Source organism: Helianthus annuus, chromosome 5, assembly GCF_002127325.2.
Source record: "Helianthus annuus cultivar XRQ/B chromosome 5, HanXRQr2.0-SUNRISE, whole genome shotgun sequence".
NCBI classification, from domain to species: Eukaryota; Viridiplantae; Streptophyta; class Magnoliopsida; order Asterales; family Asteraceae; genus Helianthus; species Helianthus annuus.
In genome coordinates this window covers 38,307,076-38,325,969 of record NC_035437.2, presented here as the reverse complement: position 1 = coordinate 38,325,969, position 18,894 = coordinate 38,307,076, and the positions used below count along the sequence as shown (strand labels likewise).

Here is an 18,894-nt window from a genome sequence, read left to right as displayed (position 1 = left end):
TTATTTTATCACTGTTTATTGCTTCGTATAATCCTTGGTGACGGTCTTTATCACATAATAGGGTTGTGCTAGGGTTCTTGATTTAGGTGACGGTCTATATCACGTAATAGATCATTAATCCTTTAGGGTGAAAACGCGTAAGTAACCTTAGAAACAATATTCGGTAATTTAATAAAATCAAGTGTGCTGCTAAACTCGTCGCTATGAGGCTCGAGGGTATTAATAGGTCTCGGTTTGGTTATAAGTCCTTAACGTTCCACTGTCTATTAAACTCCAAGGTATGAAGAATGTGGTGGACCACACTGGTATGAAGAATGTGCGATCGCTGCTCGGTTGGAAATGGATTGGGGAAACAGAGAGCAGAAGCAACAAATACAATGGGGCGATTATGATGATGAGTGGATTACAGTTCAAAGCTCATATTATAAGGCGATAGTGCTCCCCGAGCTTGCTGATGGAGAGACAATATGGGGATATGTGGAGAGTAAGGAAGAAAAAATAGAGATAGAAAGAAAAGGAGAAGAAGATGAAGAAGTTGAGCAGCCATCTAATGAAGATCAGATGTACTGGGAAAATGAATTTAGGGACGAACTAGATGGGTTGCGGGTAGATGAAGAGGTAAAGGAGTTTGATCCGGAGGGAGACCTTGCTTACTTAGAAGCTTTACTTGAATGAAACCCAATGACGGACATCAAACAAGAAGAAATGGTGGTGGAAGAGGAAGAGCACCACAGCTGGCCCCTGGTGTTAGTACTAAGTGAAACTGAAAAATCAACAAAACCACGGGAAAAGGAAAAGAAAAGAAAGGAAAATGATCCAAGCTGAAAGAGGATAGAAGGTTGCGGCGAGATGGAGAGGAAGAAGCCGTTCACGCACGATCATTCTTTTCATTACATGCCACGCATTCGGTTTCTTTCAGGTAAGTTTAAATTTTGGTGGTTTGACCCGTTTAAAATTTTTAAAATATTTTATAATTCCACCAATATATTTTTAAACATTTTTGAGTATCAGGTGGAATTAAACGGGTTGGATAGGGTCCAGATCAAAGAGAAACCTCCTGATTAAATTCAAGTGTGGGGAGGTTTTGTAGAGTTTGTATAGAGTTAGTAGTATTGAGTCAGTCTTTGTTTAGAGTCGGTATTGCTTTGGTGTTTGCTTGTTTTTGTCTATGCAGGTTTGAATATGTACCACCCGTACTCAATCTCCATTCGGGTGATTTTGGAGCTGCTTTTCAACTGTCAGGCATTTATCAGGCATGTCAGTCAGTGTCAAAGCCGATCGCGAATGAAATGCTATACGACTGAGCTGGATTGGACGAGAGTTCTGGAGCTTACGCGATTATAAAACCAGCTAAGTCCTTTCCAATTTGCCCTTTTGTCTTTTATTTCTTATTTATTTTTAGTTTTTTGAGTCGGTTTCCATCCTGCATTGAGGGCAATGTAGAGTTTAAGTGTGGGGATGGGAAACTATCGTTTAGTGTCTAATTTTGAGTCTTGAGTCATAAAATATAAAAAAATACAAAAAAAAATTAAAAAAATTCAAAAATTCAAAAATCCAAAAAAATTAAAAAATAGAAAATGTCTTTTGAAATAAGAAGTTTGCAAACTAAAAAACGGAAAATGATAAAAAAGTCGGGTTTTTGTTCGGGTTCAAATAATGATAATATGAGATTAAATAATTGAGCTTGTGTTTAGTTTGGGATGTGCGGGTAGGCCTGAGTCGGTTCTAGGTTCCTTTGATCTTAATATATACCTAATGTCGGTCTACTAGTGAGTTCTCATCTAGGGAAAGTGGGGAATTTGAAACCGCCAAAAATAACATAAGGGGCACCGTTATAAGTTAGAGCCGTTAGAGTTTGTGATTATGAAAAAAAAAAGAATAGAATAAAAAGTGAGCTAGAAACTAAATGAAAGTAGCCATTCCTATGTAGTCTGGGTTGGGGATAGTGACTCTACAGCCGGATTACCGCTAGGGTGTGTGAAATCGACCGTGCAAAGCAAAGAAAAAAATAATAAAAAGTACCAAAACTAAGTAGTCTGGGTTGGGGATAGCGACTCTACAGCCGGATTGCCTCTTGGTTTGGGAAAGCACCGTCTAGACTCACGGAAAAAAAATGAAAAAAAAATGAAAAAAGAAAAAAAAATTGATTGTGAACTCTCCTGGTTTTGATATAAGACGGTTGTGAATTGGTCCAGTGATCGTTCCTTTTGTCCTATAAGTTTGAGGTGGGAGTAGATGGGCCTGCGATTTTTAGTGTGAGACCCTAGGTAGATTGACCGTACTTGAACCTAAATTGCATGATAAGGGCTTGGAACCGGGTTTGGGTTTAAGAGGACAAGTATACTTGCAATCGCAGCTAACACAAATCTCAGTTTTAATAAAGTAACATAAGCTTTTGTCCCGAACGATTATTTCGACTATGATTCCGTTATGCATAATTCTTTTTCGAGGACGAAAAAAGGTTAAGTGTGGGGATATCTGATGTGGGGTAAAATACACATATTTGTCCCGTGTAAATTGTATAATTATTGTATAGGTTTTATTTATTTTTTATTTAGTTTTAGTGTACATTATTTTATTTTGTGTTTTGGCAGGTCCTAGTGCAAATGGAGCAAAAACGAGTAATATGGAAATGACCAGCTAGTTGGGCAGAGTGGGAGACTAGTAATTGAAATAAAATTGCAGCTATTTTATTGTTGGGTCGCATAAAGTTTGGGCTGGTAAAATACAAATTAGACGACCCGCGTGACATTAAAGAAAAAGTAATTAGCTGGCAGGAGCTATAATGGGTCGTGAAAAATCCAACAGAATCATAAAAAAATATGTGATATTAGCCCTTTGAACAATGATTTCATGATATATTAAGGTCATGTATAAAACTCTAGTCCATTCCTATTCCTATTCCTAATCATACATAAATCAATTGGACATGAATGCATGGATGGACGAAAAGGATTTCATGGGCAGCCAAAAGTCAAGTCTACCACTTTTAAACAAGTAAAATTATTATTTTCCAAAACATCTAAATTTTGTTATCAATTGAACCCCACAATTGTGTTTTCTTCCATCACTTTTCATGGGAGAAACCTTGTTACACCCTTATTTTTATACCAGAATTTAATAACTATTTTATACCAAAAGCCATTAAAAATTACATAAGTTTCAAAACTTTTACTAGTTAGCCTACTAAGAACAAAAGTAGAACGTAATATTGTTGTTTAAGACTTTGATTACAACAAAAGAAACACTGTTTAACAAGGTTAACATAGCGGAAGCTTCGAAGTGGAGTGTTCGGTTCATTTATCTTGTCGCTTGATCGCCATCCATGACTTCTAATTACCTAAGAATCAACAATTAGATCGTTAGTTCTTGATGTTTAAGAATGATAAGGTTTTAAAGCTTAACACCCCATTAAAAAGAATAAGAATATAAAAGTGTTCCAGGCTCCACCGTAATTTACGGTACCACCGTAAATTACGGTGAGTGCTGGAAATTCCTGGTTACACCGTAACACAGGGGAAAACCACCGTAAATCAAAACCTTCTACCGTAAATTACGGTGACACCGTAATTTACGGTAGCACCTGGGAATTCATGCTTTTGTTTGGTTTGAGCATTTCAACCAAAATTCCAACTTTCGGATTTCAACATTCTGCATTATCAAGGTAGTAAGGTCTACTATTTCTAGTACATCATACTATAGCCACTACATACATCAATTTTTCATGTTCGGAATATAGATCATGTTTACTTGATTATTTGACCCGTTTGGCTTGCCTACGGAATTTCCTTCCTTCATGGCAACTACCAACGAGCTAAATTCGTTATTCATACTAGTATTCAAATACGACAACGCCTTCGCTCCAATCCAATTTAACTAGAAACTTTCATAAACAACTACAACGATCTAAAATTTACATAATGTAACGGGACATGTTACATACCTTGGCGCACACCCTTCAATCGAGAATCACCACCGGCTTGTCCGCTCGATGTCCCGGTATCTTGTCCTATAGAGTTCATTTACAAAACATGTTTAGAACCCTCTTAGACATCATTTCGCATAATATACCGAAACATCTTAATTAAGCGTTAAAGCTTCAAATTTCTGTTTGTCAACCTTCTTTGAGGCATTTCCACAAACATATAGAGGGCAGAATTTCTATATTATTCATATTCATGTTTATGGATTGCTTAGTGGTTGACTTAACTTCAATTAAGCCATCATTTATCATGTAACATCACAACTTTTCTGTAACTATCTTCTAAAGTCGAATTTTACTAGTATAATCACTAAGAACCCTAAAATTCATCATCATCTTGGAAAACCCACAACCCACCTTCAAGGTGTTCATGGAATTTTCTGAAATTGGGTCATGATTTCACATGTAATTGGTTGAGTCTAACCTCTAAACACCAAATAGATTCTAAACTAACCAAATAACATTCATGCAACATCAATTTTCCAGATTTCACAATATCATGAGAATTTCAAGCAAAGAATTAACACAAGTTTTTACATACCTTGGAATCCTCTCGTGATGAGGATCACTAATCTATGTTTAGATTTTGTTTTTGATCAGATTTGAGCCTTCAATTTGATGTTTTTGTGAGTTTAGGGTTTTGGAATGGGGGTGTCGCCCCCTTCTGCTTTCTTGATCGACCAACACTCCAAATATTGGAGTGTTTGGTTACTAGTTGTGATTAAATTTTAACTTTTGACAATTCCAGCCCCTCAACTTTGTTCCACTCATTATTTAGTATGCTTTAACCTTTCATGAGTTATTTCTAGTCTATCAACTAACTAGGTTAAAAGTTTCTAGTTAGTAAATCCCCGTTTATTAATAATTTATAATTTCAACATAAGGTTTTATATTTTCGGGGTGTTACAAGTCCACCCCCCTTAAAAGGGTTTCGTCCCCGAAACCGAATTACATACCAAATAATGTGGGGTAGAGTCGACGCATCTCTTCCTCGGACTCCCATGTAGTGTCTGACCATTTTCTGTGCTCCCATTTGACTTTGACTTGACTTATTATCTTGTTCCTCAAACTTTTCTCCTTACGATCTAAAATCGCAATTGGTTTTACCGCATAGTTGAGGCTGTTATCCACCTCGATGTCATCGTAGTGGACATGAGCAGTTTCGTCGGCCAAACATTTTCGAAGATGTGATACGTGGAATGTGCTATGAATTCCACTCAACTCTTCAGGTAATTCAAGTCGATAAGCCACTTTACCGACCCGTTCAGTGATTCTAAATGGCCCAATAAATCTCGGGCTTAACTTTCCCCTTTTTCTGAATCTAATGATACCCTTCCATGGGGAAACCTTTAGCATGACCATATCGCCAACCTGAAACTCAATTGGCCTTTTTCTTTTATCTGCGTATGCCTTTTGCCGGTCTTGAGCCGCTTTCAAGTGTGCCCGAACTATGTCAATTTTCGCATTTGTAGCTCGGATTATATCGGTTGGCGCTAGCCCCCGCGGACCCACTTCTCCCCAACATACCGGAGTCCGACACTTTCTGCCATATAATAGTTCATACGGGGCCATTTTTATGCTCGCGTGATAGCTATTGTTGTATGCGAATTCGACCAAGGGTAAATGGACATCCCAACTACCCCCAAAGTCAATAATGCAAGCCCGCAGCATATCACCCAATGTTTGTATTGTTCTTTCGCTCTGCCCATCCGTTTGTGGATGGTAAGCAGTGCTAAGAAACAATTTAGTCCCCATCTGTTCTTGGAATTCATGCCAGAATTTCGAAGTAAATCGAGTATCTCTATCTGACACAATGGATATCGGTACCCCATGCCTTGCTATGATTTCATTGGTGTAAACCTCGGACATTTTCTCAGACGTATAAGTCTCGCGAATCGGAATAAAGTGAGCACTCTTAGTTAACCTATCCACGACTACCCAAATAGCATCAAAGCCACGACTTGTTTTGGGTAGTTTGGTCAATAGGTCCATCGTAATTTGCTCCCATTTCCAAACCGGGATTTCTAACGGTTGAAGTTTACCATATGGTTTTTGGTGTTCAGCCTTGACTTGTAGGCACGTCAAACATTTCTCCACGTACTTCACCGTGTCCCGCTTCATTCCGGGCCACCAATAGTTTTGCTTCAAGTCATGATACATCTTGGTTGCTCCCGGGTGAATGGAATAACGGGATTTATGAGCTTCATCGAGTAGAAGCTTTTTAACCCCACATGTGTTAGGGACCCAGATTCTATTAAAGCGAGTCTTCAGGCCGTGACTGCCCACCTCTAGGTCCTTAACTTGGCCGATAATTCTTTCCTTTTTCCAGTTTTCTGCCTTTACAGCTTCATCTTGTGCTTCTCGAATTTGTTCAAGCAAGCTTGAGGTCACAACCAGTTGCATTGATCGTACCCGTATTGGGGTATAATCCGATTTGCGGCTCAGCGCATCGGCCACTACATTAGCCTTTCCCGGGTGATAACGTATTTCACAATCATAATCCTTCACCGTTTCTAGCCACCGCCTTTGTCGCATATTTAACTCCTTCTGATCGAAGAAGTATTTCAAACTCTTGTGGTCGGTGAATATGGTGCACTTTACTCCGTACAAATAGTGCCTCCATATTTTTAATGCGAATACTACCGCCGCCAACTCGAGATCGTGCGTAGGATATTTCTGTTCGTATATCTTTAATTGCCTCGAGGCATAGGCTATGACCTTGCCTCGTTGCATCAATACACATCCGAGTCCCGATAGTGAAGCATCCGAATAAACCTCAATGTCATCAACTCCGTCCGGTAGTGTTAGTACCGGAGCTTGAGTTAACTTTTCTTTTAGCGTTTGAAACGCTTTCTCTTGTTCAACACCCCAGATGAATCTTTCTGTCTTTCGGGTCAGCTTGGTTAGTGGCGACGCAATCTTGGAGAAATCCTGAATAAATCTCCTATAGTATCCCGCAAGTCCCAAAAAGCTTCTAATTTCAGAAGGGTTCTTTGGGGAATTCCATTTTGACACCGCCTCAACCTTTGACGGATCCACCAGTACTCCGTCAGCACTTATAATGTGGCCAAGAAATTGTACCTCTCGTAACCAAAAGGCACATTTAGAGAATTTTGCGTATAGCTTCTCTCGTCTAAGGGCTTCTAACACTTCTTGTAGGTGATGTGCGTGTTCAGCTTCACTTTTCGAATATACCAATATGTCATCGATAAACACGATGACCGACTTATCCAGCATTGGTTTGCAAACCCGGTTCATGAGGTCCATGAAAGCCGCGGGTGCGTTTGTTAGCCCGAATGACATCACAAGGAATTCGTAATGTTCGTATCTCGTGCGGAAAGCCGTCTTCGGCACATCTTCTTCTTTGACCCTTAATTGGTGATACCCCGATCTAAGGTCAATTTTGGAAAACCAGTTCGTACCTTGTAGCTGGTCGAATAAATCGTCTATCCTCGGGAGCGGGTATCGATTCTTTACCGTGAGTTTGTTTAACTCCCGGTAATCGATACACATGCGCATACTCCCGTCTTTCTTTCTCACGAACAATACCGGTGCGCCCCAAGGAGACACACTCGGCCTTATGAATCCCTTGTCAAGCAGGTCTTGGATTTGGGACATCAGTTCTTGCAATTCTGACGGCGCAAGTCGGTACGGGGCTTTTGCTACGGGTTTCGCGTCCGTAATCAATTCGATCCCGAACTCTACTTCCCGTTCGGGCGGTATCCCCGGCAATTCTTCCAGAAAAACATCTTCATAATCTTGTACTACCGATACCTCTCCAATCTTTCGTGATTCTTTTTCGGGTTCATTTGCGTATATCATAAATGCTTTGCATCCTTGCTTCATTAGCTTGTGTGCTTTCAACATTGAGCATACAATGGGATTGCCTCCTTTCTCGCCATAGATAGTGACGTGTTTCCCGCTCGGAGATGTCAGTTTTATCTCTTTACGGAAACACACGACCTTTGCATGGTGTCGAGATAGCCAATCCATCCCAACGACGACTTGAAATTCTCCCATCGACATCGGGATTAGATTTATCAAATATTCTTCATCGTCAATGCTCAGTTTGCAATTTTCACATACATCGCAAACAATAAAACTTTTATTATTACCTATCTCTACTTCTAAGGGCACAGGTAATTTAGTTAGAATAAATGAAGGATGTCGAATAAATCCATATGAAACAAAGGATTTATTCACACCCGTATCAAATAACACATTTGCAGGTATCGAGTTTACAGTAAATATACCTGAGACCACGTCAGGTTCAATCTTTGCTTCTGCGGCGGTTAGTTGAAAAGATCTTGCCTTTGCCTTAGGGGCTTCACCCTTCTGTTCCTGCCCACCCTTCTTTTCAACCAACTCCGGGCATTCAGATTTCTTATGACCCGTTCGATAACAATTGTAACAAACCGTTACCTTCTCCGGGCATGATAAGGCTATATGTCCCGTTTTCTTGCATATAGGACAGGGCTTATCCTTGTAATGACATTCGCCTTTATGGCCCTTCCCGCAAATTTTACAACTCGGCGACCCGCCTTTCGTATCAGATTTCCTTGAGCTCTCACTTGTTCGTGCCTTTTTAGTAGGGCTGGGATTTACATCAGGTGCCCTCCGTTCACCCCTTTCGATACTCTTCTTTAGCTCTATTTCCCTCTCCCGAGCAGCATTTATAATCTCGGTAAGGGTCTCGTATTTGGAAGGGGTGATAAACTCCCTATACTCGGCACTCAACATGTTATGATAATAGTATATCTTTTGTTCTTCGTTTGTCACAAGATCATCACAAAACTTCATTTTATCCATAAATGTTGCCGTGATCTTGTCTATGGTCTCGTTTTTGTGCCTGAGCTGCATGAATTCTTGCTTGATTTTATTCATAACCGCTTTGGGGCTATGATGCTTCAGAAATGGCGTCTTGAATTCATCCCAAGTCATGATCTTAACAGCTTCAATACCGATCTCTCTCTTCTTGTTATCCCACCAATCTTTTGCTTGATTTCTTAGTTGACCCGTACCATAGGCTACATAGTCATTTACATCACAGTGGGTTCTCTCGAATACCCCTTCGATATCACTTAGCCATCTTTGGCACACTATTGGGTCAACCTCCCCATTGTATATCGGTGGTTTACAAGCCATGAATTCCTTGTATGAACAAGGTTTCCGTCCTCCATGTTTTTCCTTTTCAAGTTTTGATTCTATCTTCTACCATTGATAGAACTGTGTTTTGGATTCTATCAATGAAGCCTGTCAGACTGTTTTCGATTGCCTTTCCAACCTCTTCGGCAATCGCCTCCCTGACTTGTTCGGTGACTCTTGGCACCGCATCATCATTACCTTTATCAGCCATCTTCGTTTCTGAAATGTTTACACAAATTGTTAAAACATTTCATTTTTAACACATGCTGTTCTTGTTTGATTCTATCAAGTTCATAACTTGATTTGATCGTTCTTGCTGTTGGTTCAATCAAGTTCACAACTTGATTTGATCGTTCTTGCTGTTGGTTCAATCAAGTTCACAACTTGATTTGATTGTTCTTGCTGTTGGTTCAATCAAGTTCACAACTTGATTTGATTGTTCTTGCTGTTGGTTCAATCAAGTTCACAACTTGATTTGATTGTTCTTGCTGTTGGTTGAGCTTACTTGCTCTTTTCATGCATATCTGTTCATTTCTCGTTCTTTACGTAATATAAGATTTATTAACTAAGATTAGTTCTTACCGGATGGTCGATCAAGCTTGAACCGAACACTTATTGACAACCTGAGGCTCTGATTACCAACTTGTTACACCCTTATTTTTATACCAGAATTTAATAACTATTTTATACCAAAAGCCATTAAAAATTACATAAGTTTCAAAACTTTTACTAGTTAGCCTACTAAGAACAAAAGTAGAACGTAATATTGTTGTTTAAGACTTTGATTACAACAAAAGAAACACTGTTTAACAAGTTTAACATAGCGGAAGCTTCGAAGTGGAGTGTTCGGTTCATTTATCTTGTCGCTTGATCGCCATCCATGACTTCTAATTACCTAAGAATCAACAATTAGATCGTTAGTTCTTGATGTTTAAGAATGATAAGGTTTTAAAGCTTAACACCCCATTAAAAAGAATAAGAATATAAAAGTGTTCCAGGCTCCACCGTAATTTACGGTACCACCGTAAATTACGGTGAGTGCTGGAAATTCCTGGTTACACCGTAACACAGGGGAAAACCACCGTAAATCAAAACCTTCTACCGTAAATTACGGTGACACCGTAATTTACGGTAGCACCTGGGAATTCATGCTTTTGTTTGGTTTGAGCATTTCAACCAAAATTCCAACTTTCGGATTTCAACATTCTGCATTATCAAGGTAGTAAGGTCTAATATTTCTAGTACATCATACTATAGCCACTACATACATCAATTTTTCATGTTCGGAATATAGATCATGTTTACTTGATTATTTGACCCGTTTGGCTTGCCTACGGAATTTCCTTCCTTCATGGCAACTACCAACGAGCTAAATTCGTTATTCATACTAGTATTCAAATACGACAACGCCTTCGCTCCAATCCAATTTAACTAGAAACTTTGATAAACAACTACAACGATCTAAAATTTACATAATGTAACGGGACATGTTACATACCTTGGTGCACACCCTTCAATCGAGAATCACCACCGGCTTGTCCGCTCGATGTCCCGGTATCGTGTCCTATAGAGTTCATTTACAAAACATGTTTAGAACCCTCTTAGACATCATTTCGCATAATATACCGAAACATCTTAATTAAGCGTAAAGCTTCAAATTTCTGTTTGTCAACCTTCTTTGAGGCATTTCCACAAACATATAGAGGGCAGAATTTCTATATTATTCATATTCATGTTTATGGATTGCTTAGTGGTTGACTTAACTTCAATTAAGCCATCATTTATCATGTAACATCACAACTTTTCTGTAACTATCTTCTAAAGTCGAATTTTACTAGTATAATCACTAAGAACCCTAAAATTCATCATCATCTTGGAAAACCCACAACCCACCTTCAAGGTGTTCATGGAATTTTCTGAAATTGGGTCATGATTTCACATGTAATTGGTTGAGTCTAACCTCTAAACACCAAATAGATTCTAAACTAACCAAATAACATTCATGCAACATCAATTTTCCAGATTTCACAATATCATGAGAATTTCAAGCAAAGAATTAACACAAGTTTTTACATACCTTGGAATCCTCTCGTGATGAGGATCACTAATCTATGTTTAGATTTTGTTTTTGATCAGATTTGAGCCTTCAATTTGATGTTTTTGTGAGTTTAGGGTTTTGGAATGGGGGTGTCGCCCCCTTCTGCTTTCTTGATCGACCAACACTCCAAATTTTGGAGTGTTTGGTTACTAGTTGTGATTAAATTTTAACTTTTGACAATTCCAGCCCCTCAACTTTGTTCCACTCATTATTTAGTATGCTTTAACCTTTCATGAGTTATTTCTAGTCTATCAACTAACTAGGTTAAAAGTTTCTAGTTAGTAAATCCCCGTTTATTAATAATTTATAAATTCAACATAAGGTTTTATATTTTCGGGGTGTTACAAACCTCTACCACATAAAGTAACCATTAATATCGTCGGAACTAGCCCTTTCGCCGGAGGCTCGACGAAGGCAGTAAGCTGGATTATTGTGCGAGGTCGCCGATCGTTTTTGGCTTGACCTTTCATCCTAATTCATCGTATTGTTATTTCCATTCGCTTTCCGGGATAGAGGTGCTTTCCGTTTGTCTCTTTTGCGATTTCGGTTATTGGTCTCCTTGCCGGATCTTCTTCACGAGGGCTTAGTGGGTCTGATATTGGTCGCGTCTATCCCTGTATAGTACTGCTAGACCGATTCGAATCCCATTAACACTTCATTGAGGTTGTGTCCTAGGTGGGGAGTTTTCCACTCTTGAAAACACAGTATGGAGAAAGGTCAGAGATACGCAAATGCTCCGAGATTTGAAGAAAGACAGGAGGAACCTTGGCGGGTGGCTAAATACAAAGGAAGACGATTAATCAATGATCATAAGAATTACAACAGTAAACCGGTGAAGGAGACGACTTATTTCATCGGAAATTTACCGGACGATTGTTCTAGTTACTTACTGTGGGACATTTTCTATGGTTTTGGATCAATGACAGATGCATACGTCCCAAGAAAAAGAGACAAGAAAGGCAACACGTTCGGATTCGTAAGATTTGAGAATGTAAGAGATGTTATGGGATTGGCCGCGGATCTCGGAACGGTCAGAATTGATCAAATAAAACTATTTGTACGACCTGCAAAGTTTATTAAAGTAGGTGCTAAGAACAAGTACAAGTATCCTCCAGCGAATTCGGTGCAGAATAATAGAAATAGACTGGGTGTTGATGATGGAAAGACACCTAATACTAATGGAGGAACAAACCATGCAACTGATGGGAGGAGTTATGCGGAGGTGATCACCGGTATTAAACATGCTACGGTGCCGGAAAAACAGTCAACATATCCGTGGAAGAAAGCGATCGTCGAAAATATGGAGAAACAAATCATTGGTGGCGGAGCTAAAAAACCCTTATGATCTCAAACGGATCGAGCAGTTACTCGATGAAGACAGTTTGAGAGGTTTCAAAACACAATACATTGGTGGTTTAAGGCTACTGTTGACTTTTGAAAACTAAAACGAAGCATCGAACTTCCTAGAATTTAGAAAGGAAATTTGGGAGAATTGGTTTCAAGTCCTTCACGTCTGGGATGGACGACACCTACCGTTTCAACGCCTGGCAAAAGTATCCATAAGAGGAGTTCCGCTGCAATTCTGGGGTCCCAGAATCTTTGACCAGATTGGGAATTTGATAGGTAAGGTGGTGTTACCGTCCGCGACAAATGATGATGACAACGACCTCTCGGTTAGTACAGTGGGGATCATCACGAACAACGTTGCTCGTATCAATAGTAAACTAACTATTGCGTGGCATGGACTACCCCATGAAATTTTGATCACAGAAGACATTATTGCAGGTTGCCCTCTATCTCCGATAAAGTCCGGTGATCAGAATGAGCCGGAAAATACGGGAGAATACGATCAGTCCAGTTCACATTCCATGGAAGCTGGAGGGTCTAACTCGAAAAATGGGAACCTTGGGAAGAATACAGAAGTTGGAAAGGTGGCATCGGCTTTGGCAAATGATATTCTAGAAAAGAGCACTTGTGAAGGTGGCAATGATGATGTTTCAAAACCTAGGGATAATGAAAATCCTAGTTCAGAGAATGGTGGGACTACAAAAAATCAAGATTCTGCTGGCCCACAAGACCATGACCCTTACATGACCCCACCTCCGCCCCCTAAATTAAAACCCAGCAATGATTTGGGCCTTTTTTCAAACTTGGGCCTTGATGGATTGTTTAATGATAATGAGAAGGTATGCGATTCTACAGGTCTTGAGCCCACTATGTCTCCCATGTCCAACCCAGTGAATAATGAGGCAGTAAATTCTTCCCCAGATCCTTTTAACTTACGTCAGATAATCGAACAGGGGGAAAATTATAAAAAAACCTATTGACCTAAATCAAAACCCATCTCCCTCTCATACGATGAACTTCGACATACCTGCTTCTCCAACTTTATCGATGAGAACAAAGAATCGAAAGCACAAAGGAAAATTCCCATCGATGAAGATGAAAGACTCACTTTGGGTTCCGAAACAGAGGAACAAGCAGAGCAGCTGTCAGAATAAGGTAGGGGCGGAGCACACTGTTGATTCATCGGGCATATCTAATGAAGCGAACTGTGCCGAAATTGAAAAGGAAGTTGAGCTAACAGCAGCCGTTGGAAAAGAATTGGGATTCATGTTAAATGGTCACAAAAATAACCTGAGAAGTCACATTGAAGAGATTAGGGTGTCAAATGGTAACCAATGAATTTTCTGTCAACCAACATCAGGGGGCGGGTGACTCCAGAAAAGCGGAGCATATCAGGGAGTTGAAAAGAAACAACGGCTTAGGATTCATCTGTATCCAAGAAACTCAGATGGCAAACTCCTCAAACGTCCAGGTTAGTGCTTTTTGGGATAATACTTCCTTTGATTTTGATACGGTTGACGCTAGTGGTAGATCGGGTGGCCTGCTGAGCATATGGGATCCGGGTATATTTGTAAAGAAGTACTTTGTATCAAACAGATTCTTCCTTGCAACTTTTGGGGAATTAAAAAATAGTGGAGAAGTTATCACGATTATCAATGTTTATGCGCCACAAGAAAAGAATGCAAAAAAACAAGTGTGGGAGGACCTTATGGCTCTTATGAGTTCCACGCCGGGGGGGTCATGGATACTACTGGGAGATTTCAACTGTGTCCGTGAAGCATGCGAAAGGCGAAACTCTAGATTCTGTGATGAATCCGCAAATGATTTTAACTCCTTTATCAACAATGTTGGCCTATCAGAATATGCTATGATGGGCTGTCGATTCACTTATATGAAGGATGATGGGTAGAAATTTAGCAAAATAGACAGGATTCTGGTTTGTCAGTCGTTTCTCTCTAAATGGCCTGCTGCTAAACTAATTGGTTTGCCTAGATATCGATCTGATCACAGACCATTGATGCTTCTATGTTCAAATGTGTTTTTTGGCAAACCACCTTTTAGATTCTTCAACTCGTGGTTAAAGGAGGATGGTCTCGAGAAGGTTGTCCATTCAGCTTATGTCAGCGTACCTCCTTTTTATCCTCCGGATAAACTGTTAGCGGCAAGATTTAGAGCAATCAAAATGGCTATTAAACCATGGTGTGCGGCGGTTGTTAAGAAAAATAACGGCTTGATAAAAGAACTAATGAAGAAAGTGGAAGATCTTGACATTAAGGCGGAAACAATGACAGTATCAGATGTGGAGGTCAAAGAACGAGAAGTTTGGTTGAAAACAATTAATGAGATTGATGATTGTAGGATGGAAGATCTCAAACAAAGGTCGAAATTAAAATAGGTGGTAGATGGGGATGAGAACTCCTCCTTCTTTCACGGTATAATCAAGGGACAACAGAAAAACAACCGTATAAACGGATTGATCTTTAATGATGTTTGGATATCGCAACCAAAGGAGTTGAAATCGAACATTAAAGACTATTTTCAGTCAATTTTCATGGAGAATTCTCGGGATAGGCCGCCTTTCATAAACAGTGGTTTCAAGGTTATCTCCCCTGCACAATCGGCCATGCTTGTCAAAAGATTCACAAAGGAGGAAATAAAGGATGCTGTTTGGAGCTGTGGGAACGAAAAAGCACCGGGTCCAAATGGTTTTACTTTCATGTTCCTAAAACACTTTTGGGGAATGTTTGAAACCGATTTCTACTCACTACTTGACTATTTCTACGTTCATGGCAAACTCAACCGAGGATGTAATTCCAGTTTTATCACTCTCATACCGAAAATATCTGATCCTCAATCCATCAATAAATTCCAGCCTATTAGTCTAATCGGTTGCATCTCAAAAGTCGTCTCAAAAATACTGGCCACGCGACTAAAATGGGTGATTGGGTCTGTTGTTAGTGATGTTCAAACTGCATATATCGAAGGGAGAAGTATTTTAGAGGGTCCACTGATTGTGAATGAGATTGTGTCTTGGGCAAAAAAATCAAAACGTAAGGCAATGCTTTTTAAAGTCGATTTCGAAAAGGCCTTTGATTCCTTAAATTGGGGGTTTTTGGAGTCGGTGCTTTCTCAAATGGGTTTTCCGGCTTTATGGAGAAAATGGGTAATGGGCATCCTATCCTCGACAAGAATGTCCATATTAGTTAATGGGTCACCCACTCTAGAATTTGAAATTCAAAGGGGGGTGCGACAAGGAGATCCATTGTCCCCATTACTTTTCATCATAGCTATGGAGGCTCTTCACGTGGCTACGAGTAGCGCAATTGAATCAGGGATTTTCAAAGGTTTGAAGGTATCGAACAGTGGCCCGATGATCTCTCACCTCCTATATGCGGACGATGCTCTCTTTGTAGGAGAATGGACCGAAGAAAACTTTCACAATCTTGCGAGGATGTTGAGATGTTTTCACTTGTCGTCAGGTCTTAAGGTAAACTTTTCAAAAAGTTAACTCTATGGGGTGGGTGTGAACAATGAAGAAATAGCACGTATGGCCTCCATACTAGATTGCAAGATGGGTTCGTTTCCGTTTACCTATCTCGGCTTACCAGTGGGAGCAAATATGGGGCTTGTAAAAAACTGGCAACCTATAGTTGAAAGATTCGAAAATCAATTATCACTATGGAAAGCAAGGACACTCTCTTTTGGTGGTAGGGTGACATTAATAAAGGCGGTGTTAGGTAACCTACCAACATATTTTTTTCTCCCTTTTTAATGCACCTGTACAAGTGTTGAAAAGGCTGGAAAGAATAAGAAGGAAATTCCTATGGGGTGGGTGTCTTGACAACAACAAAATAAGTTGGGTTCCGTGGTTCAAAGTAACTGCCCCAGTGGAACAAGGCGGTCTGGGAATAGGTAGTTTAACAACTACAAACAAGGCACTTATGGTCAAGTGGTGTGTCCGGTTCAAAAACGAAACATCACAGCTTTGGGTACGAGTCATTAAAGCAATACATGAAGGAACAAGGGGAGTGTCTTCTATACCACTCAAAAGCTCAATCGGAGGGGTATGGAAAAATATAGTACACATGGGAAGGAATTCAAATAATCTCCATATTGACGTACAGAACAGGTTAAAGCTCAAGCAAGGATGTGGAGACAATATTTACTTTTGGCTGGATAAGTGGATTGGGGACTCCACATTACGGACTCGGTTTCCCAACCTCTACGCCTTGGAGTCAAATAAACATTGTATGGTGAAACAAAGATACACAATCGCAAACGAGAGAATTGTTTGGTTATGGGGCAGCACAAATGTATTAACAGAGACAACGGCAATTGAGGAATGGAATGATTGCTTGCGACTACTTGATGGTCAAAACATCGGGTCAAATTCAGATGAATGGTGGTGGCTCTCTGGGGACTCAGTGGAACCATTTCAAGTAAGCGAATTAAGAAAAGAGTTGGATAAAATGCATGTCATACCTGAAACAAAAGCATTAAGGTGGTTAAGTTGGCTTCCAAAGAAAATCAACTGCTTTATGTGGAGGGTTGTATTAAATCGTATACCAACAAGAGAGGCGCTGACAAGACGAAACATCACATTACCATCAGCGACATGTGCTCTATGCGACTTGGTGGAAGAATCTGCAGATCATCTACTAATTACATGTCAATATGCACAACATGTATGGGTGGCAACCTCATTATGGACAAAAATACCCCTGCCCAGGTATTTATTGAGTGTGGTAGAGCTGCTTGAATTTGCACAATAACAGCAGCATCAATCGGAAAAGAAAAAGAAGGCTCTCTACACAATCTTTGCAACAGTATGCTGGCTATTATGGCGGACACGGAACGATCGGATTTTTAACAACAAGTTCAAACAAGTACAGAAGCTAATGGGCGAGATAAAGGCGTTGTCTTTCCTTTGGATCAACTCGAGGTCAAAGAATTTGAAGATCGACTGGAAAACTTGGTGTGAGTTTAAAGTGGCCTGGTAACAGTTTCGCTGCAATTTTTGTTTTTCACTGTGGAAAGGTTTTTGCTCCTGTTTGTAATGTTTTCTTTTCCTTACTACTGTACTGTACATGCCTAAAGCTCCTGGTTTGGGCTCTTTTTATGAAATCGCCTTCTGCTTCAAAAAAATCTAAAGAAGTCTTGCACGAAAAGACAGGAGGCAATTAGAGGAGGTGGGCCGCCACTTTAAGCCCAACATCAATTACTCAAAATTGTGAAGGATTTTTGTTGTTTTGTGGGGGGACGGCAATTATAAAAGGAAGACAAGAAGATCAGACGATCGAGATCAGACAGACGAACTGGGGGGAAGCAGCCATAGAACGAGCAGATTCATCAGGGACGAATTTTATTGGCAAGGATCAAGGCTAGGAATCACGGGGATCGAGCGGGAAGCTTGAAGAACAAGGAACTACCGGGTTTTATTATTCGGTTTCTTTAATCTTCTAGTTTACTTGTTTTATTCTAATGAATTCTTGTTCTAAACCTTGTTTGATTGTCTTTAAGATTATGTTTCTTGGCTAAATATCTTAAACTACCTAGGTAATGACAATAGTTTAAATAAAGTTTGGTTCTTTATTCGATTTTTGGCGTGGTTGTGGATTTTTCTTGTATTGTAAAAGCTTCGGGAATTTAACTTGGTGCATATGCGTGCTTGACGATTATTTTATCAATGTTTATTGCTTCATATAATCCTTGGTGACGGTCTTTATCACATAATAGGGTTGTGCTAGGGTTCTTGATTTAGGTGACGGTCTATATCACGTAATAGATCATTATTCCTTTAGGGTGAAAACGCGTAAGTAACCTTAGAAACAATATTCGGTAATTTAATAAAATCAAGTGTGCTGCTAAACTCGTCGCTGTGAGGCTCGAGGGTATTAATAGGTCTCGGTTTGGTTATAAGTCCTTAACGTTCCACTGTCTATTAAACCAAGATTAAAACCCGTAGTTGCTTTAGACGTTCGCGCGGCAAGGTAGAGCGTCTTACATAAGCACTTTCAAGAAACTAGAGGACTGAGAGGAAAATCTAGAAAACCGGTGAGCATAACATCCTAGGTAGTGCCACAAGAATCGCCTCGAGAGTGTTTGAGGGGCTTAGTGGTGTCTTAATAGGTTTAGCATTTAAAGATCCCGGTTCCACACCACAAAATTATCGAATAGAAATCCATTCTGAGTTTAGCTTGCGTCTAGCCTAGGTAGTCTTCATCACCACTGGTCAAAACCTTCGTTCGAGTTCGTGTCTAGTCTTCTAGCATTATTTTATTATTTTATTTAGGATATTTACAAACCCCCCCAATTAATAAAC

The 18,894-nt window shown here is 39.8% G+C and overlaps 1 protein-coding gene across 1 annotated transcript; it reads left to right on the top strand.

Annotated features, from left to right (window-relative positions):
- The first annotated feature begins 14,019 nt into the window (after positions 1-14,019).
- Positions 14,020-14,967, top strand: LOC110943225. The gene is made up of 2 exons (XM_035989877.1): positions 14,020-14,477; positions 14,565-14,967. The coding sequence occupies exons 1-2, from the start codon at positions 14,020-14,022 to the stop codon at positions 14,965-14,967; spliced, it is 861 nt and encodes a 286-aa protein (XP_035845770.1).
- The last annotated feature ends 3,927 nt before the right edge of the window (positions 14,968-18,894 follow it).

Excerpts from the sequence above, each read along its gene's own strand:
- LOC110943225 (XM_035989877.1), top strand. The coding sequence starts at position 14,020 with ATGGCAAACTCCTCAAACGTCCAGGTTAGTGCTTTTTGGGATAATACT. Across the intron at positions 14,478-14,564 it reads ACTTATATGAAGGATGATGG|ATATCGATCTGATCACAGAC; the intron begins GTAGAAATTTAG and ends TGGTTTGCCTAG.